Source organism: Dermacentor variabilis, chromosome 6, assembly GCF_050947875.1.
Source record: "Dermacentor variabilis isolate Ectoservices chromosome 6, ASM5094787v1, whole genome shotgun sequence".
Lineage (NCBI taxonomy): Eukaryota > Metazoa > Arthropoda > Arachnida > Ixodida > Ixodidae > Dermacentor > Dermacentor variabilis.
In genome coordinates, this window is record NC_134573.1 from 84180951 (window position 1) to 84205264 (window position 24314).

Consider the following 24314-nt stretch of genomic DNA (forward strand, 5'->3'; position numbering starts at 1 on the left):
CCTATTTGAATCGAACTTGCACGCGCAGTGCAAGAGGCAATCAAGGTGGTGCGAACGAGATGGGAGAGGCGTACCAGCCGCTAGTTGAATTTTGTCCCGCATGCGGCGCTCTCATTCCGGCGCGAAAAACTATACTAAACTGCTTAGGTTGGACATCAGACAGTATAACAGCAAGAGCTTGGTGGCGCAACCAACCGCCCCGTCCCAAAGGGGACTCTCATAACATCCATCCATCCGACTAAAGTGACACTAGTGACACTCTCCTCCTGCACCTTCACTACTCCTGATTTCTCCTCTGTTTCACGCTCCCTCCTCGACCGTGGCGCCGCCTACACTGCTCGAGCGTAGCAACGGCGCTAACATGGGCTCCTTGCCACTCCGTAGACTCTTCTCGGGCAAATATGGCGCTGATACACGGCGCGAGGCCCCACGTGCTGCTACTAGGCCAATAGCGACGTCGGCTTCGGCCAGAGCGCGCGAGGAGGAGGCATTCTTCAAAGCATGGCACTACTTTACGAAGTTTAAGGGGCTTTAGGTGCGACAGCAGACTGTGCTGGACTAGTTTTGAAGTGAGGGAAGCTCGGAGTAAAATTGATTATGAAGAATAAGTGACAAATATGGAAGAAAGTAAATGGGCTGGGAGAGTGTTCAGGTATCTACACAGGAAAAACATTGATTCACTGTGGAGGAAAAGAACTAGGAAGCTTACCGGCAAGTATGCGGCGTGTAGGGTGGGCAACACAGCAGCAAAGAACGTCAAGCGGAAAGTCAGAGGCTGAAATAATCTTATGGGTGGCGGCAATGGAAAAGAAACCCGCCATGAGCAACTACCTAAGAGGAAAAAACGAAATCAAGAAAGAAACAATTTATAATAACTCAAAGGGAAGCTCAACACTTGTCGAAGCGAGATCGGGGTGCCTTATAACACGCACTATAAAGCGAGATATAAGAACGAAGAAGCATGAGTTTGCTGCGGTAAAGCTAGCGACAGGATGGAGCATGTTTTATTAGAATGTGACGACGTCTACCCCGCGGTCGATTTAGGCACTACTTGTCTCCATGAAGCCCTTGGCTTCAGCGAGAGCAGGGGAAAAGTAAACAAGTCCGCAATAGAGATTAGTAAGAGATAGGAGGATTGGTGGAAGAAAAGTAGGGAAACGACAAAAAACGGAGACGTACCAAAGAAAAGTTCGCAATAAGGGGTCCGAAAACTTGGTTGTAGGAGTTCTGTGTTTTTTTTCTTATGTAGCACATTAGACAGTATAAGAGCAAGAGCTTGGTGGCGCAACCCACCGCCCCGTTCCAAAAGAGGACGCTCATACCATCTATCCATCGCTTCACGGTGCCGTTCTTGTCTATGCGATAGCAGCACCGCCACCAACATCCGTAGCATGTGTATGGTGGCTAGAATGTTTCTTTCATTGCGTAGTTCGGTAGAGAACATGCGCCGGTCTTTGGCAAAACTGAACTAGTTCCCGATGGTTGATAAAGAACGTTTCGCATTAAAATTCTGCACGGGTGCCAATCTTTATACGTTGTTCCTCTGGAAGACGCTGCATCCTTTTCACGTACCAGGAGCGGCTGGCGTGGAGTAGTGGCACGTATAATCGCACATGCGCCGTTCTCAAGTGATCCCCCCAACCGCCTCCTCGTTAGATCACCGCCACGCCGATCTGATTCTGACGCTTTCGGGGCCCAGATGCCGCCGGCACCAATGCGCAGGCAGATCGAGGAAACATGACAGACGAGGAGCCGACGTCCGAAGCCGTTGGTCCGTACGACGGCCTATGTCCGCAGGCTGGGTTGTCCGTTTTCTCACGCTGCACACACCAGCCACCGCCCTGTCGCTGCTCGGATTGCTACATGGAGCGAATGATCCCGGTGCACTATGAAATTTACCAATGCGCTTCGTTCCCGGAACGGGAACGCAACAACTTCTGGTGTCAGAACACTGAAATGCGACGTGCAGGCGACGGAACCGCGCGGTTTCCATGGGAGCGTCGACGGGGGGCTCGCTGCAACGTCTTGGAACGGCAACCGCCGCAGTCCGAGTGCTAGCATGGTACGTGATTTCATCGTTTCAAGTTCCTCAGGCCCTGTGTGCACCTCCGATACGACTTTTCGTTATTTTAAAGCGAACCTTTGTTTGCCTCTTCCTTCGACTTTCCCGCTGCTGCTGCTGCTGTCTGCCACACTGCGTCGGGCGGTCGTTCAGAGCGTCTGTACACATGACAGGAGCGTGGAAGAGATGAGAATAGACGCGATCAACTGGATTCGAGCTTTGGACGGTGTCGAATGGGCACAATGCCCTCTGGAGGCCCATCGGCGTCATCGCATTAGCTGCTTGATAGCTGTAATTATCTGTGACCCCGCAAAGCATTGCAGAAATTGCAGCGCATATCTTTCTACCAGCTTGCAGGTTCTTCGGGACGCTAGATTGAATGGCAGAGAGGAAGGAAAAGAGGAGGCAGAGAATAGTAGAACTGAATCGGTCGCGAAACGAGTGAATAACAGCCTTGCCACTCTTCGCTTGCAGTTCCCATACAAATGGAGGGGGAGGGAGGGAAGGCAAAATGTCACGCGAGAATGCAAGGAAAGGCTACTACTATTTATTGACAGGAAAGACTGAGAGGTCTACCTTAGCTAGTGCGCTGTAGTCTGGTACTCTGCACTGGGGAAGAGGGAAGGGGAGTGAAAGTACTGGGATTGGTGATGATAGAGAGAGAGAAAATGATAAAAGAAAGGTAGGGAGGTTAACCAGGACTGAGCCCGGTTGGCTACCCTACACTGGGGAAAGGGAAAGGGGGACGGAAAGATTAAAAGAAGAGAAAGTCCACTGGAGATATAAGTCGGTCACTCAGTCCGGATCACAGACGCTGACTCAATCCGGTCGCTTTCAAATATCGCAGCAGCGCTTTTGTGGCCTTTTGTAGCTGCGATATGCGAGGCCATGGTCCCAAAATCTTGTTCAAGGTGAACGGCCTTCCATCTAGTTGATTGAGAGCTATGCAGAGGTCTTGCCTTTCATTTTCAAAAGATGGACATACAGGAATTCTATAGCATTAACGAGAGGGTGGCAGGTCTTGTTAAGCTTAATAAGAGGTACAAAATGAAGATTGTACAGGTCTACGCCCCTACATCCAGTCATGATGACCAGGAAGTCGAAAGCTTCTATGAAGACCTGGAATCGGCGATGGGTACAGTGAAAACTAAATACACTATACTAATGGGCGACTTTAATGCCAAGGTAGGCAAGAAGCAGGCTGGAGACAAGGCAGTGGGGGAATATGGCATAGGCACTAGGAATAGCAGGGGGGAGTTATTAGTAGAGTTTGCGCAACAGAATAATATGAGGATAATGAATACCTTCTTCCGCAAGCGGGACAGGCGAAAGTGGACCTGGAGGAGCCCGAACGGCGTGACTAGAAATGAAATAGACTTCATACTCTGCGCTAACCCTGGCATCATACAAGATGTGGACGTGCTCGGCAAGGTGCGCTGCAGTGACCACAGGATGGTAAGAACTCGAATTAGCCTAGACCTGAGGAGGGAACGGAAGAAACTGGTACATAAGAAGCCGATTAATGAGTTAGCGGTAAGAGGGAAAATAGAGGAATTCCAGATCAAGCTACAGAACAGGTATTCGGCTTTAACTCCGGAAGAGGACCTTAGTGTTCAAGCAATGAACGACAATCTTGTGGGCATCATTAAGGAGTGTGCAATGGAAGTCGGTGGTAACTCCGTTAGGCAGGATACCAGCAAACTATCGCAGGAGACGAAAGATCTGATCAAGAAACGCCAATGTATGAAAGCATCTAACCCTACAGCTAGAATAGAACTGGCAGAACTTTCGAAGTTAATCAACAAGCGTAAGACAGCTGACATATGGATAGAATTGAACATGCTCTCAGGAACGGAGGAAGCCTAAAAACAGTGAAGAAGAAACTAGGAATTGGCAAGAATCAGATGTATGCGTTAAGAGACAAAGCCGGCAATATCATTACTAATATGGATGAGATAGTTCAAGTGGCTGAGGATTTCTGTAGAAATTTATACAGTACCAGTGGCACCCTCGACGATAATGGAAGAGAAATTAGTCCAGAGGAATTCGAAATCCCAAAGGTAACGCCGGAAGAAGTAAAAAAAGCCTTGGGAGATATGCAAAGGGGGAAGACAGCTAGGGAGGATCAGGTAACAACAGATTTGTTGAAGGATGGTGGACAGATTGTTCTAGAGAAACTGGCCACCCTGTATACGCAATGCCTCATGACCTCGAGCGTACCGGAATCTTGGAAGAACGCTAACATAATCCTAATCCATAAGAAAGGGGACGCCAAAGACTTGAAAAATTATAGACCGATCAGCTTACTGTCCGCTGCAAACAAATTTTTCACTAAGGAAATCGCAAATAGAATCAGGCATGGCCACAATTAGTACATGACCGGGGTTGTTGAAGTATGGGAGAGGCCTTTGCCCTGCAGTGAGCGTAACCAGGCTGATGATGATGATGATGAAATAGAATCAGGAACACCTTAGACTTCTATCAAGCAAAGGAACAGGCAGGATTCCGTAAAGGCTACTCAACAATAGATCATATTCACACTATCAATCAGGTGATAGAGAAATGTGCGGAATATAACCAACCCTTATATATAGCTTTCATTGATTACGAGAAAGCGTTTGATTCTGTCGAAACCTCAGCAGTCATAGAGGCATTACGGAAGCAGGGTGTAGACGAGCCGTATGTAAAAATACTGAAAGATATCTATAGCGGCTCCACAGCCACTGTAGTCCTCCATAAAGCAAGCAGCAAAATCCCAATAAAGAAAGGCGTAAGGCAGGGAGATACGATATCTCCAATGCTATTCACAGCGTGTTTACAGGAGGTATTCGGAGACCTGGATTGGGAAGAATTGGGGATAAAAGTTAATGGAGAATACCTTAGTAACTTGCGATTCGCTGATGATATTGCCTTGCTTAGTAACTCAGGGGACCAATTGCAATGCATGCTCACTGACCTGGAGAGGCAAAGCAGAAGAGTGGGTCTGAAAATTAATCTGCAGAAAACTAAAGTATTGTTTAACAGTCTCGGAAGAGAACAGAAATTTACAATAGGCAGCGAGGCACTGGAAGTCGCAAGGGAATACATCTACTTAGGGCAGGTAGTGACGGCGGATCCGGATCATGAGACGGAAATAATCAGAAGAATAAGAATGGGCTGGGGTGCGTTTGGCAGGCATTCTCAGATCATGAACAGCAGGTTGCCATTATCCCTCAACAGAAAAGTGTGTAATAGCTGTGTCTTACCTGTACTCACCTACGGGGCAGAAACCTGGAGGCTTGCGAAAAGGGTTCTACTCAAATTGAGGGCGACGCAACGAGCTATGGAAAGGAGAATGATAGGTGTAACGTTATGGGATAAGAAAAGAGCAGATCGGGTGAGGGAACAAACGCGAGTTAATGACATCTTAGTTGAAATCAAGAAAAAGAAATGGGCATGGGCAGGACATGTAATGAGGAGGGAAGATAACCGATGGTCATTAAGGGTTACGGACTGGATCCCAAGGGAAGGGAAGCGTAGCAGGGGTCGGCAGAAAGTTAGGTGGGCGGATGAGATTAAGAAGTTTGCAGGCATGGCATGGCCACAATTAGTACATGACCGGGGTTGTTGGAGAAGTATGGGAGAGGCCTTTGCCCTGCAGTGGGCGTAACCAGGATGATGATGATGATGATGATGATGATGATGATGATGATGATGATGATGATGATGATGATGAGCACAGTATGTGTTCGATGGTTTCCTCGACCCCGCAGGCATTCCACTCGGCGCTATCAGCCATTCCAATCAGAAATGCAAAAGCATTGGTGAATGCGACCCCCAAACGTAAGCGGCACAGCACTGTTTCTTCATTTCGCGGAAGACCTGGTAACAGCCGCAGTTGCATAGAGGGATCGAGGGAATGCAAGCGATGCTGAGTGAATTCAGGTGTGTGCCACTTCTCCAATGTCAGAGTGCGCTAGCTTGCCTAAGTGTTACATTACATCATGTGGGCACACAAAACGCCTTCGATCACGACGGTGCCGTCTGAGGACTATTATTGTCTAAAATTGCCGAGATTTATTCCCGGCCTAGATTATATGGCGTGTGCAAATGACTACACAATTCCGGTTATTTTCTATCTGGGACTTCACGGAGCCATATTTGTTGTAACCGACCCTGCTGTGACACAAACATCCTTAAGCAGTCTGCAGCATTGGTGCAACAAATTATCTGCACTCTTATTTGGCATTGCTAAGCAAAAAACCCTCAAGCGTACGTTCATTGAACTCAAGACCATGCCAGCCACCAGAATTTATAATGATAATTCAAAAGCATTACGAGCGCATACTAAAATTCAAGAACAAGCGAAGATAGTCGCAAAGCTGCTTAATGAGACGTCATCGGCTAACGAAGCTTCACACGAAGCAAGCTCGATGATTAGAAGTGTAAGGGGAAATTCTCATTTGGAGATTTTTATTTGTGAAACTACACTTAATGATAAGAAAGTATGCTATGAAGAGTATAGGCCATTATTTGCGGGAAAGGGTGATGCTTACGACCCTCAAAAGCGATATATTGGCTTTGCGAACTTGCGTTTCGATCCAGTTCTCCACAATGGGGCTTCAACTATCAGGCTCACGTTTGGTAGTTGTGTGATGAAACCATATACAACTATCTTTCATGAGAGTAATTTGATTGGCTGAACGTTCGAACTACCTGAAGAATTAGATATGGATCTCCCAGACAACTATAATTTTACGTCCTATAACAATGGCGACCGCAATGATGATGATCATGATGATGACAAAGGATCGGTTGTTTTGGAAACATTAAGTGAAGTTGCGGACGAAAAGATTTAGACAACGGAATTATTCTGTCGCATATTTTCATCGATTTTCACAATACCTACGGAAATGCAGTCAGTGTTAATGAAAATGATGAAGACATGCTGGAAATTGACATGTCCTCGGCATTTAAAGATCGAATGGAGATATTGGCACAAAAACGTCATACCGAAGACAATGATACCAAGACGGAAGTTAAAAAGCTCAAGGCGACCTGTACTGCAAGACTTAATTGAAAGCACGTGCTGTCCTCATCACCTAAACATTATACACAAACATGAGTATGCACTTGTTCATTTCTAATCTGGTATGATATTGCAGCTATCATTGTATTGTTAGCCACTATGTCTATAGCCGAATTTATGCGTGTTAGTATTAGCATGTGTATACATATTGCAGCTATCATATTGGTAGCCACTATGTGTATAGCCGAATTGTTTATTCGTGTTAGTATTAGCATGTGTATATATATTGCAGCTATTATTGTATTGGTAGCCACTATGTGTATAGCCGAATTGTTTATGTGTGTTAGTATTAGCTTGTATATATATATTGCAGCTATCATTGTATAGTTAGCGACTATGTCTATAGCCGAATTTATGCGTGTTAGTATTAGCATGTGTATATATTGCAGCTATCATTGTATTGGTAGCCGCTATGTGTATAGCCGAATTGTTTATGCGTGTTAGTATTAGCATGTATACATATATATTGGAGCTATGATTGTATTGGTAGCCACTATGTGTATAGCCGAATTGTTAGCACGCATGATAGGTATTGCATTGTAGCTAATATTGTATTATTACGCATTACATGCATAATGTCACCATCTACTAAATAGATGTATTCAAATTGATGAGTGCTCATATGAAATGGGAATAAAACATGTATTTATTGAACATGAAAGAAATGTTTCTTCATTGGACATTTGAGTCGAATCGAGGAGTCTGATCAAATGGTACATGAATGACAGAATCTGTTGATGCGTCGGATTCTGATTATGATGTAATAGATTCACGCTCTACATCACTCCAATCAATCTCGCTTGGCCCATATATGCGTCTGTCAGCTTCTACTGGGTTCCAACTGAAATTGGTTAAATCAGATACGGTTTTATTAATTACATTCATTATTGCAGTAGACTCAATCTCTATATCCCTAGAATCGGTTTTTGTCTTTTTAAACTGTTTTGACTGTTCCTCATATTGGAATAATGCTGTTCTTTAAATTTGATTCGTATTCGGCTTTGTGATTTGTAATCGCAATTGCATGTTCAACCTTGGGTTTAAAATTCTTTACTATGTCTATGTCCAGATGTTCGGATGGTACAGTAGTTGCCTCAATATATTTAATAACTGTAGTGACTGGGTCGTATACTTGGGGATTTTCCTGAAAACAGACATCAAATTTATAAACCTGTTTGGATATATCGGAACCGACTGCCTCTATTCTGGTGACACGTTCGAGAAGTTTATATTCGGTCAGCGACTTCGTATCTCTTAAACTGAATAAACACATCCAGTGCACAAATACGTCAACTTCAGGCATCAACTCATACAACTTAACACAATTGCACATCCCATTATATACGTTAGACTTGTTGATATTTCCTCCAAACAAAAACGTTTCCAAGGAATCAACACTCAATACTTCGGTTCCATAAGTTGATGCAGACTGCCTGTCCTCGCTACACATTTCTGCGAGCACTATATGGCCGCTCCAATCATTAAATCTACAATAGGCAATTTCATAACTGTTTTTAATCTTTTGTATGTGCCATTTTCTTCGATAGTATGTGTAAGGTTGATGGGATCATGTGCCACTCATTTATTTATTAAATCATTAACATCTGTGTTTCGGACTTGAACTTTGCTCATGTTTTTTTTATCGTGTCACGAAGCTTCATTTCGAGAATATATGCGTCTGCGTGGATATTACGCGCGAATAAGTATATTAGTATCCATATGAAATAAGAATGACTTTCCAATAGGTATTGTATTAAAGAGCGGGGTTTTGCATTTCTCTTAATTCGATCGTAATCATTCATCCAAATTCCAGGTGCGTACATATGGCAAAATGCAGATAAGTACGATGCGGAGGCAATGTAATCTGGTGTCATCGTGGCATTATGAGACAGGGCAGGTGTGTTTGTGAAAAGTCTTAATGTCAAATATAATGGGGATGTGAGATACCACTTGTGATTTGCATTTCTAAACATTTTTCCGTTTGGTTTACTAGGATCGGAAGATCCCACCAGCATAGGTAATATTATATTCATACAACCAAGTTCCCCCTCGTTGGCTTGGTGTTAATGTTAGGAAAGGTTTATTTCATGCAACCAAAAAATTTAGCATCGAAATATACGTTGGGTCATATAGTTAATAATTTGCAAAATATATTTTAGCCTGGGATTCCATCTCCAATTCGAAAAGTGGTGTCATGGGTGCAAAAATGGCTGCATATGCCAACGCAGTGTTCCCCAATGCCATTTGGTTGTACGATCTCATTAGGACGCTTTGAATAAAATTATCATACATATATTTCATGATACCGATGGTTCCTTCTATCTGATTGTCATATAATATCATTTCACCTGGGTGTATGGGTATTCTGTGCATATTGTTTATATTTGCCATGCATCTTCTTCGTTTGCTGGGAGCATTTCGTGCGTGAAACAACGGGATTGGGTAAATATTACTGTCGATTAATGTCATGTCCGTCGGGCCTACCACATGCATTGGGCAATCTACTTCCCACGGTTTAATGTACGAAGAATAAATGGCGCCCGAACGCGTTATGTAGGTACCACAAGGTTCGAAACCACCGAATGCAGCCACGAATTCGAAAGGTGGCAGATATGGTTCGACCTTGCTTATAATTTCAGTAATTTTCGTAGACTTTGAAATTTTATACGCATAAAGGTTTATCAATGCATTGAAGCGCCTGGCACAATTTGAATCTACGTGATTATTAATTATCACAACTCCTATGCTGGACAAATGAGCATTCCAATATCTAACGATCACCGTTCCTTTAGTTAAATGTCAGGGAGATGCATGAATGGGTGTACAAACTGCCGACGTCTTATTATGTGTTTAGCCGCTAGTGAACACATGGTGTAATGACCTCGCATGTCTTTGTGCATTAAAGGCACGTTATATAAATAGCTGTCTACAACGTCTATATCATCTTCGGACATGTACTCTCGGTCGGGCTGCATGGAATCAAAATAATATAGCCATTTGCAAAGTATTGCTGACAACTCTTCTCTGGTGGGAATAATTACAGTACTCGCAGCAATTCTAACAACTTCCTGACACATACAATATATTACAGCCCACGCATTAATGTCATCAGGGTCGAATCTTACGTCAAATTGTATGTCTAGAGGTACACACTTTATAGTCAATATAAATGGTTGCGTCACATTGTCTTCTGTGAGCGGAAATACTCCTTCGTTAAAAAAATTGAAATATTGAAGAATGTTCTAAAATATCAATTTTTTTCAATTTTAGCGTCGTATGGATCTTGTCCACTCATTAGATGTTCCATCACTTTGCACCAAGTATCCAAAACACCTTCCACATTAATATCAATATCCACATTACGACGTCCTAAGGGTATGTTATTTTCAACCACTCGCATCAGTACTCCCTTTGCGTTATTTGGATTTATATTCGCTTGTGGATTATTAATAAACGTGTCTGGCAATGATGCCAACGTGACATAATATATATGCGGTTTAATCGTAAAGTACACGTCAAATGAAGGCTTGATGATATCGTCTATTGCAACGGTCTTAAAATGGTGATGCGATAGTGTAAGATCTCGCACCCAGTTCTGTTGCCTCACCGTGTTAATTTTTAACGAACCGAAGCATTTTCTAAAATCAAATAATGACATTGAGGGAATAACGGATGCAATTGATTTGAATTCGTGTTTAGTCTTGGAACGTTGCACAGTCTTGGCCATTTCAGGAAGTGATATTATATTGCGCATCGATTCTGTTTCTTTCTTTAATGGATCCTCTTTAAGCGCTTTATATCGGGCTTTCACGTTGATTTTCACAGGTCTGCTCAATTTACCTGAACGTGGCGCATATCCTGTTTTTGTGTAGTCATAATTCCCAGCATGTTGTGCTACGCTGGAATGAATTTCTTTTGTTGTTGGCGTGTCTTGTTTAGATAATAAGTATTGTGGTTCACTGAAAATATCATCTTTATGAGGCCGCTCGCCTCGCAAATGTTTATAATGTACTACACTCATCGCCGGCACGTCTTGTATAGATTTAGATAGAGTTAAACGCCGCGTCTTACGCGTCGTAGTATGACTGATTTCAGGTACCTCGTCCGTTTGTGTCATTATTTTAGTGGCTTTTGCTCGCGTCGCCAAATCTGTGTTGATTTTTGCGTGCCGTATTTGAGTTAACAGTACCTTATGCGTCTTCAAATCATACTTAAACTCTCTATGACGATGCCTTCTGCTTCCTGCTGAAGTCGAAGCAGCTGAATGAACCGATTCTGTTTCGAATCTATCATCGTCTCCTTCTTAATGTACTTCGTCTGCAAGCGGCGTTCCGTCGTCATTTTCTTCATCGTCGCTTACCACGGGATCCCATGAAATGCTTTCTCTTAAAAATTGTGTGTCCTCATCGCCACTACCGGCACTGTAGCTTTCCTCTATATGCATAGAGGGATTTCTTCTGTGAGCCATATTGGATTTCACATGTTCTGTTAATGTTTCAACATGTGAAATTTATTGCGAGGTTATTAAATCATCACGCATTCTACGTTTCCTAGCATGTGCCTCACCAATTTCAATGTCTTTGTTATTCATGTCCATTAATAATGTTGCATCGTCATCTTCCGTTGTTTCACGAATACTTTGCAAGGCATCTGGAGAAAATCTATTAATATATTTTCTCTCAAGTCATATCGTCTGCGCTTCATGTCCAATATCGCTTTATTTCGTTCGTCGTCTGACAATGCTTTGGCATATCGTCTTTTTTTCATTTGATTTAGAACGGGTCCAGTGATTAGTTGGGGAATTTTTTCTGAATTGTCGATACGTCGTTCTATTGGCCCAATATTATAGGTAGCTATTTTTAATGGTTCGGTGACGTCCACATCCTGGCTCGTTACGTGCGGTCGTGCTGTGTTGGTTGTATATTTTGACATCACATTCCCACTTTCTATTCCAATGTAGTCGCTTATAATGGCGTCGCTTTCACTCAACCCAATCCCTTGTATCGGAACGGATGGTGGCGGCCTGTTGGTATGTGTAATGGGTCTACGAATTCCAATGGGGCGCTTGGGCTCGTGTGGGAATATTACGCCCGCGGACTTACAATACGAGCGCGCGATAGACATGTTGTCCACATCTGTCGATATTATAACCGGTACAATGTAATGTCCACTCGTATTCAATTCCATACCGGTCGCAATCACATCCTTTATGATTCCTATGTTTTCGTATCCCAATGTACTTGTAAAATAAAATGACGTTATGTCATCCACATGGACGTGAACACCCATCAAATGACACCATACGCTTAGTTATAGATGGTACCACTGATTGAACATATTGTGATATATCTAATATTTTAAACGGCTCGTGTTTGGGTAATTCGACAAATGTATGTAAACCAACGACTGACGTAATATTGTTAATTCATGAAAATTCATTACAATTATAAATAATCAAAACAAACACACTTTATTAAACCATAATATCAAGTTATAAATTCTTCATCATCATCATCATCAGCCTGGTTACGCCCACTGCAGGGCAAAGGCCTCTCCCATACTTCTCCAACAACCCCGCTCATAGTTATAAATTAAGACATCACGTTGGAATTTTTTTCAGGATTAATATACAAAGCCAGGGTTGTAAGGCATCGCGTTACAATATGTCACCAAATTAGATATAATCGATTTTCTATTGACTTTAGACATTTGTCGGAGTCTGGTAGCAGTGCGTTTGATATTAATCATGTCTTCATATTCTGCTAATTGTTCGTGTCTAACTCTAGACGCCCTTCATGATAGTGAAAATCTTGCTTCCTCTTCTTTTTGTTAGATGTCTCATGCTCTTTAACAGGTATAAAAAATGGTTTACCTATCAAGCTGTTTAAAATGGCATCTTGATTAGTCAATATCTGTTTTGTGGGTACGGGAGTTCCTTCAGTGCACTTGTCTACCTCAATCAAAGCCCTACTTATACTAACGGGCGTCGAGTTAATCAGATCAAGTTTAGTTTTGCCATATCCGCGCCTAAAGAAATCCCCAGGCAGCATTTGTTCCCCCGTACTGTTGTCAATAATGATAATTTCAAACATTTCCCTTAAAAGTTCACCTAACACGTATGGTACAGGCAAAGCGGGAACGTCAACAATTAGAGGAATATTGTTGTCACGCCTATGAAATTTTAATGTATTGCTACCACAAGTCAATACATTTTGAGAACATCTGCCAACTCCTTTATAAATTTCTTGCGCAGTTGGATGTGTCAGAAATGATACACAAAGTAGATCGGGACGAAGCATCTTGTCAAACTCCGTTCGGTAAGTCACATGCAACCTAACTAAAAACTGTACATGTTTTTCCGCAGTGAGAAACGGGTTGATCGGAAGTTTAAAATTTCGGTTAAATGCTTTGATCAGAGCTTCTGCACGAAGTAAAAATTCAATTTCAATTCGATGACACACGTACTCTCGTCCACATCGCACACATAACCAGTATCCACAAACATCACAAGTAGCTTACACCCATCTTCTACTATTTTCCCTACAACCTTATTCATAGTCTCATTGTTTTGGATGTTTGTTTGGCAAGTTTCGCTTCGTGTTATTTTCTGGCAGATGATCCTTTTGATGTACACATCGCATCCGGGTTGGGATGTTTGAGCGGAGGTGTATCTTCCAGTCGCACTCTATCCACTTCCGTAGTGACGAACCCATGGTCCAGGTAAAATAGCAGGTCGTCCATCAAGGTGTCTGCGGAAACTGCATAATCAAACAATATGTTATGATCCTTATAGAAAAAACCAATTAGAAATGATATACCGAGAACCGCTTTTCGATGGTACTGAAAAAAAAACAATGCCATTGCATTTCCCTTAGACGGATATTCAAATAATAACAATGTATTTAATGAAAGAAGGCGTTTCCCCATGTAAAAAAAATGTATCACCGACGTGGGAATATGGATAGTGGTGATAAAAAGGAACTACCAAAAACAACATATCTATACACGACGAGGCCGACGAAAAAATGCGAATTAATATCATTGTTTCGCAAACAAAGTGTTACATTCGTCTAAATGATTCAATGGGAACAAAGAAAAACTGCTCAAAAAAGAACAAGACAGAGAAAGAACCACACGACACAGGCACAGACTAACAACTGGTTTAATGCTCCAACGCCACTTTCCTACCAACAACAGAACGCATGCGCACCAACCGCAAAGACCAATGCCGCTATCATGTAATCAAGCCTAGAAACGCCAACTCCTTGCGGTACAAATGTATGGAATGTATGGCATTTGTCTTTGCGGTTGGTGCGCATGCGTTCTGTTGTTGGTAGGAAACTGGCGTTGGAGCATTAAACCAGTTGTTAGTCTGCGCCTGTGTCGTGTGGTTCTTTCTCTGTCTTGTTATTTTTTGCGCAGTTTTTCTTTGTTCTCATATTGTCATACCAACTAGCCCCTCACCGTACGCTTCTTGATTCAATGGACTGTGAACACATTGAAACTGCATAAAGTGATAAAATGAATGGATATCTTTATATACATATTAAAAAAAGGGTATATGTCAAAAGTAGGTATGAGGCATAAGGCAATCCCTATATATATTGAATTCTTGTATGATGACATTAAACACAAGGTAAATATCCTAGAAGCACAACTGAAACAATGTATCAATAGGCCACTTTAAATACATGTAAAGACGCTCCTAAAGAATTCACCAGCGGCAACAAACCATTCACAATCGTACTGCGGGTTTCGAAAAAAAAAAAACTCGACGACTTTTACTAACAGCCGTGACGTCAACGGTGTGACGTAAATACCGAAACGTTTACTCGCATTAGCACTCACCTCCTTGACACTCCGCCTCACCTCAACTGTGACGTACCACAGAGAAAAAATAGCACGATAACGCAGGTGTATAGTACATAATGGAATCATAAACATTTAAATAACAAAAAACTAAGACAATAGTTCAATTGATGAATAAAAAAGACAAAAATATGTCAGTCAATATTTTATTAGATCTATGTATGCATTTCTTCTTTCTTTATTTTTCTTTCTACTATATAGACGCAAACACTCCTAAGGCAATGTTATAACTGGCGAATAAAATACACAAACATTCGTTGTTATTAGTCACGTGTTTATGCGTTGTTTATTTTCAACTACGTAGATGCGAACACCTATTCGTACGTTACTATAGTCCTGTGTTTATGCGTTGTTTCTTTCTTTATTTTCAACTACGTAGATGCGAACTCCTATTCCTACCCCAGATAATAGATGCTTGCATAGAGAAGCAACATATTTTATTGATATGGGAGCAACCGACGCTGTAACCACAATCGCATACTGTTGAAAATGTGTCAAATACCAGACCGCACTCCACGCGTCGTTTTGCGCAGTGTGTCATGTCTGGATGTGAGCCCAATGTATTTAACGAATGCACAGCTCCCGTAGCCATCAAGGCAGACATCTCCATTTCTCCCAATCTGGAACTTCCTTCGTTAGCTCTGCCTTCCGTTGGTTGCCTTGTGAATACGTTAAGAACGTGTAGTTTATGACGCATGTGAAACTTATCTTCCGGTATGTTTTTTTTTGATGAAGTAACCACACGCGATGTGGCACTAATGCATTTCTGGTAACCACGCCCTCTTCCATATGTGGTAATTGGTAATGCTTTTGAATAAAATGCGGACCGTCGCCTTCTCTGAGTTGTCCTAGTGTTAATCGAGATAATAACGTATTTGGATGAACCAACACGTCTGTAATTGTGTTACTTTTGACGCCTCTCGGCATCAAGCGGTCTGGTAAAATTTTACAAACCACTCCTTTTTGCCCATGCGTCGTGGCGAATTTGTATCCGAATGTAGTTTTCAATTGTCGGGATATAATGCATGCAATTTTTGTTTTTTGCGAATACGGTAGCCACGAGCATTTCTGAAACATAAATCCATAATGGTTACGCTTGCCTTGATACACGAATGCAAATCGCGTCCCATCGTCTGACTCTGTTGATGTGTTGTGATATCATGACGTTAGGGGAGAATAATGAGTGTCATTTTCGTTATCGTCCGCAATGTAACTGTAATTTCGTTCGCCGTAATAATTCTCACTTGCGCCATCACAATCAATGTCTTCGTAATTGTCTTTGTTGTTACACTCACCCAATATAGAATTGTTTCCGCCGCATTCATGATCACCATCGCAATCGATAAATGTATCTAAACCGCCGTCAGAATCGTTGTCACATTCTGTATCTTCATCATAATTAGTGCCATCATTAGGTCGGCTATCTACATTATTACAATCATGTTTAGGTGTGCGCTCGATATCCAGGTCATCAATGACTAAAGCATGTTTTCCAACCGAAGCCAAATGCATAGTATTCAATGTGACCGCGGCCAGCGGGCTGTCACATATGATTGGAGTGCCCGGCGCTACCCCCCCCCCCCCCAAATCGTCGTCGTACTGAATAAAAAACGATGGTAATCGTTTAACCACTCTTTGTTTTCTGACATTATTCGCTATGACGATACATTAGTTCTGATTAGAAGAAGCTCTGTCGACGAACGATTGTGATATAACAACGCCGTCTTCAATGCACCACCCAACTGCCAGCGGTAAAACTAACGCCGGAATAAACTCAATATTGTCGCTGTTCAACGACCCATCTAATTATGAACTATACATGGATGTCCACGTAGTGTACTAGTTGATGTTGCCTGCTTTAACATTCCAAACCCCAATGTGTTTCAGGCGGGATCGTTATGTTTGTTAAATTTATTTATACAAGACGCTAAACACGGTTTTGCATATGCTCAATTTGGACCGTATAATATTCTGCTGACCTTTTCTCGAAACGCGACATTGGATTGAACCGCCATCTGCCCATCTACAGTCATGCGACACAGACGTCCGCTGTGTCCATATTCGAAAATTAAGACACTTTGTCGTTCATATTGAATGTGCAGCATTGGAAATTGTTCTGCCAACTTTATTAGTTCGGGTGGTTTATCGTGTTCGCAAGCCCCCGACACGTGTCTGGATTTAGGTGTCTAAACACCTATAGAGATGGAATTAAACGTGCAAAAACATCTATTGTCATTGAGATTTGTTGCCATTGTCATTAGACGTTTTTTGTCGGACAATATGTCAACATCCAATACGTGTTCGTCCACGAGAAATGCAATGACAGCATCCCTCATTGCTGGAATTTCATATGCGGGTAAATTATGGGTATAACGAGTGCCGGGTGTTAAATGTTTAGACATTCCGACTTCGGCACCGTCGGGGGTTGCCGTCGAAGAAATAAAACCAAATTGGGATGCTTGTACCTGTCTCATACAACTCTGTTTATCGGTTTCACTAAAGTTCACTACAGTTCTATGTTCGTTTGTTATGCTGGCAAAAGGTGTCTCACATGTAGCACTTAACACGAGTCTGTTCAAATGTGGTGTTATTACGGTAATACTCGTATGATCAATATGTAAAGTGTAAGACAATATTCGGGGTGTATTGTAAATCGAATCGGGCAACATACACACGTGTTTGGTATTTCCCGTATTTTGCGATGAACGTGATCCGCTATTATTTGTGAAGGTTGTTTAATTGTTTTATTCGAATAATCTTTAGTATTAGTTATACCTTTATATCAGGCTTGACATGCAGCAAATTGACGCTTTGTAATCACACACACTACAAACGCGTTTACATTTTTATATAACAAGTCGTCAAAGTCCGAATTGTGGACTAACAAACAATCAACTCTGGGAGAATATGTCTAGATACGAGTCACGTGGACGTGTTTCTGATTGTTCACAAACGAGTATGCTCGTTTGGGTTTGAAAACACTCGCCGTAGATGTTGGTATTGATAATATCGAATGGACCACGTTTATGGGCATGTAATTTGTACTATTGTACGCTTTGAAGGTACAACTCGTACGTTTAGCGACGCTAGATACTAAAGGAGTAATTCCATCGTATTTCATGCCCCATAATTTATGGTTTGTATGCAATGCATTGTGTATAAATGATTTGTCAGGTACATTATCATCCTTTGTTACATCAGGAGTATAGTAAGTTTTTTTTGGAGCAGGTTCATCACAATTGTCATTATCAGTACTAATGTCATTTGTATTGTTTGTAATTTGTACATCATAGTTGGATCGTGGAGGCGTTTTAAGTATACACGATACCAATTTAGTGTATTTGCCAACTGCTAATCGGTTGTCGCGGCCTAAACATGGTATGTCTGGTGCAATACTTTCGTATGTCGTAAAATATGTTTCTTTTCCTCTAACCACTACACAACCCAAAATGCCACGAGTACCGTCCGTTGCAAAGTATCCAATGGGTAAATAATATGCGCCGTGATATATATCGGAAAACGGTCCTGAACGCGTTTTAAAGCGTAAATGTACAAACCCAATGAAACTTCTATACGTGCGTATGCATTGGTATACGGAATGTGGAACGTAGATCCATAATTAGCATCCATCCGGCATTTCCTTTTGCGGGTCGAAAGAAAGTAGTTTGGATAGAACAATATCCACTAATAAAGTGCACAAACCACATTTCTTATCAAGGGGGAATGCGGTTGGATATCGCGTTACTCGAAGACTTTCAGATATTCACAAAAAAGAGCGCAAGTCATGTAAAATTGGAGTTTCTGTATCCATAATTACATATCAGTTTTCGCCTTTCCTTGATGCGACACTAATAGATATTGCAATAAGTACGTTGCATATATACTTAAAAACACTAGAAGTATTTCACGCCACTGTATTCATATATTTGTATGTGTTATGCGTACATGCATATACATAATTAAGCGTAATACTTATTGCATATTGATATCTGTTTGTTGATTTTTCTTATTCGGAATACATAAAATGACATTGTCGTCAGACCAAATATTATTGATGTGTTTGCAAACATTTAATTATGCGCAAAAATATCCGGTCGAAAATTACACGCAGAAATTCACTACAAGTACAGACACGTCATTTTCTCCAAGTAGCACGGAAACCGGCGGATATAAACACCACCCATATTTTGATAACCATCTACCACGTTCCGCGACGGGTCATGCGTCAGATATCCAGCTGAGATATTAGATTCCTATTTCGAGCATACATAGATCAATCGACAGACGCGTTTTGTAAGCAACTTATACACGTGTTTCTAATTCCGGTTCATAATGTCGGCTTTGCATTCATGACATTACATAAAATACGGTCCAGACTGTACGATCGAGCGGTGCGCCTGGAATACTATACCGTTCATAATGCAATACAACACGCCCCATCGCCGATGGCGTTTACGGAATGGATGCGTTTGACTGACCTTTCCAATATTTTTGTGGGGCTTGAGATATATGATAACAAAGAAGACGCCGTAATTAACGAGAATCGATTATATACGTCGTTAACTTCCTCGAAGAAGAGCGAAATGGCGGATATCGACGCTAAAGATGTTATCGCACCTTTAATTAAAGTGTGTAAGATATCCGGTGGGAATAGCTGTAGACAAAAATACATATATTCCACCATGTAAATGTGTCGAGTTATATACTGGACTGTCTATTACATGTCCACATAGAGACAAAGCGTTAAAAACTATCATGACAGATTCATTTCATGTATTCGCATGGAAGTCAATTTGGGATGAGACCGAATATCAATTTTACAAACACGCGCAAGACCATATCCATATCGGGATGCGCATAGGGGATACAAACAAATGTGAAAATATTCTGCCATCATCATCATCACCACCAATAGAAGATGTAAAAGAGGACGTGTTTCACGGTAGATGAGATGCTCCGTCTACATCATTAACATCGCAATTGACACACAACAATGCAAGTGATGCAAATCATGCAAAGGTTTGCATTAATGACACTAAGCGTAATTTTATACAACAAACATCCCTTACTATACCCAAAGTAAAAACTTTAATCTATAAAGGAAATAACGAAGAAAGAAAAAAACTGAAACCAAAAAGACCTCCGAGTGAAATTGACAACGACGATATCGTGGTTTATTGTTAAAGAGTTATCAAATTACTTATAAACTCATGTACATCAAGTAGTGACCATCATTATTTATATTATTGTTATCTTTTATGACAGGGTATCAATAAACGAACATTCAATATCTCTGAATGCGTGTGTATTGGACGTGAAATGTCAGTTGGTCTAGACAGCGTAGATTATTTTCCCCCTTGTATGTTTTGTTCAGAGGCACGTGATGTATCAATCAAAATACATAACTGGAACATACCGAAAGTTACATGCTCAATACCAGATCCCGTTGTTTATTCCAGGCGGTAGAGATACTGTCATGATCTGTATACACACACTGCCATGTACACGGATTGCGAGATACCAGAATGTTTATTCCAAGAAAAACTGACGTCGAGCAGTGTTCAACTGGTGACGCGGGACTCGTCAGGCCGTCAGGTATGTCAGAACTTGAGTCCTTGGCCACAGTGATCTCTCTGGGGTCATTATGAAGCGGCGCACAGGTGTTGGTAGATGGCGGTCGCTTGGAGCATATTGTGTCTTGGATCATGACAGACGTCGACAAACCAGTGACCGTGGGCAGAGCGTCTCCCTTATCCAACACGGGTGCGTCATGGATGTAGATGATTCTCTTGAAAGCCCTCCAGTGGCGGAATAGGTGTACAAACATCTTGCATTGAATGTATATGAAACCGAGGACCATGACGGAACCTAGGGTGGTCACGATGAGATTGGACCGGTAGCTCCAGTCTGGAGTGCCTTCGCGTATATCTTCAGATATCTCGTAGAGCACGTATACCAACGCAGACATGGCTGAGAGGACTATAACGGTGACCATGACGTTGCACAATATATTGCTCTTTTCAACCGATGACAGCTCCAGCTTTTTCCACTGCGAATATGTCACACGCGCGGTCAACTCGCTATATATATATATATATATATATATATATATATATATATATATATATATATAATATCAGGTAGCGGGATAGCACTAGCACAGCAATGCGTCTCAATCATCAAGAGATACTGACCTTACGGAAAGGCTTAACCTTTGTGTCCATGATCAAGTCGAATTTGCACAGCTCGCAGCGTCGGGTGGCCGACGTCATGATCCACTGCTGGAGACAATCTTGATGAACGTAGCGCAGGCTAACCGCGCAGTGGCAGGGCGAGATGAGGGGGTTGAACGGATCCATCTCGTTGTGACAAATGCGACACATGTCGCCATTGCAGTCCATCTGTCCGTTTGATGACAGTGAAGACGACCGCTGCTGTTGCTTGCACGGTTCATTCGCGTCCGGAGGCAGCATGAGAGGCTGTTTCGTGCTGGTTTGCAAAAACAATTACAACAATTATCAACACGTCGCCACCACACAGAGGGTATGCGGTTAACCTATATCAATGCTTCTAGTGCGCGCATGGAGAGAGCGTTCATGGACGCAGGATTAAGTAAGTCATGCATACAGATTCACACGAGGTAGTCATTAGTCCAGTGAAAATGCATCACGGATATACTGATGGCCTACTCGGTGAGTAATCTACTGACCCGCAACAACACGCATAGGACGGCAAAAGACTAGGTAATGCGATGAAAAAATGACGAATTTGCGAATGGTAATTACGACATGGTTTTGTCTAGCTGCAAATTCGCCTGCGAAAAAAACTAACTTTTTTTGGTGGCACTGCAACCCCCATCCCCACATACAAAAAAGTACGTAAATATCGTCATATTATGTAATGAGTTTCACCAGAATGAGTGTGTGTATCACCTTTAGTAGATTACTGATGCGTTGCTAGTTTCGTTGTAGGAAGTTCCTGTAGTTCGGATGCAATCCCAGAGAGACGGAGCTTGCTGTTGACCCTACTTTCTGCTACGATGGAAATGACGATTACTGGCTAGCACTTCCTTATCTGACGGCTTGACGAGAAATCGCGGATCCCGCCTTCGGAATCACAACAAATACCGCTAAACAATCTCGAAGGTCATGGAGTGCGACACAATTTTTGAAGCTGCTGTCGCAACTAGCTCTTTCGCAGTCCGGTCCTGGTGGAGAGGAGGTAAGAGAGGGTGGGCCGGAAGCAGATTCTCCACATTACATACCCAAAACAATAATTCATTGAAAACTAAACGAAAAAGAGGAAAACGGCGGTACGTGCGGTACGTACAATTATGATGTGCAAAAAAATAAACAAATAATTCCACCCACTTGTGTTTACGTTAGTATCTTTGCTATGGGTAAACTCTGTGCTCTGCTCTGGATCCGGGTTAGTAATGAACTGCCCGTTTTTTTCGTACCCTGGCGACGTTCAAGTTTGCATGACTGCGACGTGTATTCGTGAGAAAGGAAAAAAAGCGCCGCATTTTTTTAAACTCCCAGATACGATGTGGCTTTACTATCCCAATCGCATGCCATAATGATGAGACTGCCGTCATGAAAGGGCACGTCAGGCCGTCAGGCGTCTCGCGCGAACTATAAAGAAATAAATGGAACATTGAACAGAATAATGTCTTGTCGAAAAAGTTGCACCTTTTAGATATATATCAGAAAATCTCGTGGTACACGTTGCAGCACGTGACGACATGTGTTGCTTCGCGTTAATCCTTTTCTCGAGGTGTTACGTGCTCGGCTCAAAAAGGACAATAAAAAGAAAAAAATGAATCGCGTTGATTTCGATGATTGTTAAAGAGTCATCAGTTTATTCATAAACTCATATACAACCACATCATAGCCTTCACCGTTTATACTATTGTTAGTTTTTGACATTACATCAATAAACGAACATTCAATGTCTCGGAGTACACGTGTATTAGACGTGAACTGTAATTTGTTTAAACAGTCATTATATACTTTAGACAACGTAGATTTCTTTGTCTCTCGCATGTCTTGCTCAGACATACTTGATGTATCGGTCGAAGAGTTCGTCCATTGCAAAGGCGTTACGACATCTATTGTAATTTTCGGTGACGCGGTAAAGTGTGTTAACTGGTTTATGTGAAGGCGCGTATTGACAACGCACGGAAGCTCGCTCGTTGCGTCTGTGCCGCCTATAATCGCACACAATGCGTCTGACACGACGTATGCGCAGTCCACGCGGTCCGTGTCTTCCGTGGCTGTTAGTTGCACAACCGCCGTTGCATTGTTCATTTTATTCACCAAATTGTATTCTCTGGTGTATTGGCGGCGAGGAGTTACGGAGTCGCCATCTATCGGAAGCGCCTCGCTGGCGTAGTATGAGGGATCACGCGGCGCGCTCCTCATAGGTTTTGCTATCAGCGCTCACTGAAAACACCACGCGCGAGCTCTCCCGGACATTTTCATAAGTACTTTCGAAACGAGAGAAGTTGTTTACTGTCTAAATAATAATCTTGGGCAAACTGAAAGCACACAATCGTTTACAGACGCTATCTCTTTACCGAATACGTACAGGGAACGCCACTGCGCGCGGTCGCCGCGATGGAGTCTCCCGAACCGGCTTCTTGCGTGAAAGGTAGGTAAACGCTGAGAGCCAACTATGTGAAATATGTTCTTATAGTGTTTGTATAACTAAATGGAGCCTAATAGAAAGAAACCTCAATGCAGCGATCGCGCAGATTCGCAGCGACCGACTGCGCGTCTGCATGCTTGTCCGCGTACTGTTTCGCTTTCTCCGCGCGCGCGTTCTCGCACCGTGCCATGAGCTTTAGGCCGCAGAATATGAGCATTTGACAGTATACAAGCAACCATTGTTGCGTGGCAGCTATCAGAGCTGTTCAAAAACTTCATTGTAGAGACTTCGACGCCTACAGGGACTATGATGTGCCGTCACGACGATTCAATCTTTTTTTTCTTCTAAATTCTTTGACTTTTCAATATTATTTGTCGAGTTGCGTCGCACTGTATGTTTATCGGTGTTCTCGGCGTGCAATTTCCCGCTGCTCCTTTTTTGTAATCCAGTGCATTAATTCATAACACAAACATGACCATATGCCATGCTTTTTTTTTTAATGTGCTTCTTACCGCTGTCTTTCCACTCCTCTGAACTTGCTAGCATCTATAGCATCGACAAGTTGATAAACCAAACCGTCATAACATTAGCCGTGCAGCAGACTCGGGCGAGCGTCTCAGTGCGCGTTTTCAGAACATCGCAGACAGGGCGCCGTAGCAGAAATCT

General features: G+C 42.3%; 2 protein-coding genes across 4 annotated transcripts in view; one reads left to right on the forward strand and one right to left on the reverse strand.

Moving 5' to 3' along the window:
• LOC142584912 (uncharacterized) overlaps positions 1-24314 on the forward strand; it is a 375477-nt gene that overhangs the window by 321202 nt on the left and 29961 nt on the right. The window lies entirely within an intron of this gene.
• On the reverse strand, positions 1653-23090 carry LOC142586199 (E3 ubiquitin-protein ligase MARCHF8-like). The gene is made up of 5 exons (XM_075697453.1): positions 23062-23090; positions 21194-21488; positions 20549-21048; positions 2151-2220; positions 1653-1859 (listed from the first exon to the last, which is right to left on the reverse strand). The coding sequence occupies exons 1-5, from the start codon at positions 23088-23090 to the stop codon at positions 1653-1655; spliced, it is 1101 nt and encodes a 366-aa protein (XP_075553568.1).

Coding starts and splice junctions, on each gene's coding strand:
- LOC142586199 (XM_075697453.1), bottom strand. CDS start 23,090: ATGGACGAACTCTTCGACCGATACATCAA. Junction 21,049..21,193: donor AGGTTAAGCCTTTCCGTAAG/GTCAGTATCTCT, acceptor ACATATTCGCAG/TGGAAAAAGCTGGAGCTGTC. Junction 1,860..2,150: donor CGGGAAAGTCGAAGGAAGAG/GCAAACAAAGGT, acceptor CGCTCCATGTAG/CAATCCGAGCAGCGACAGGG.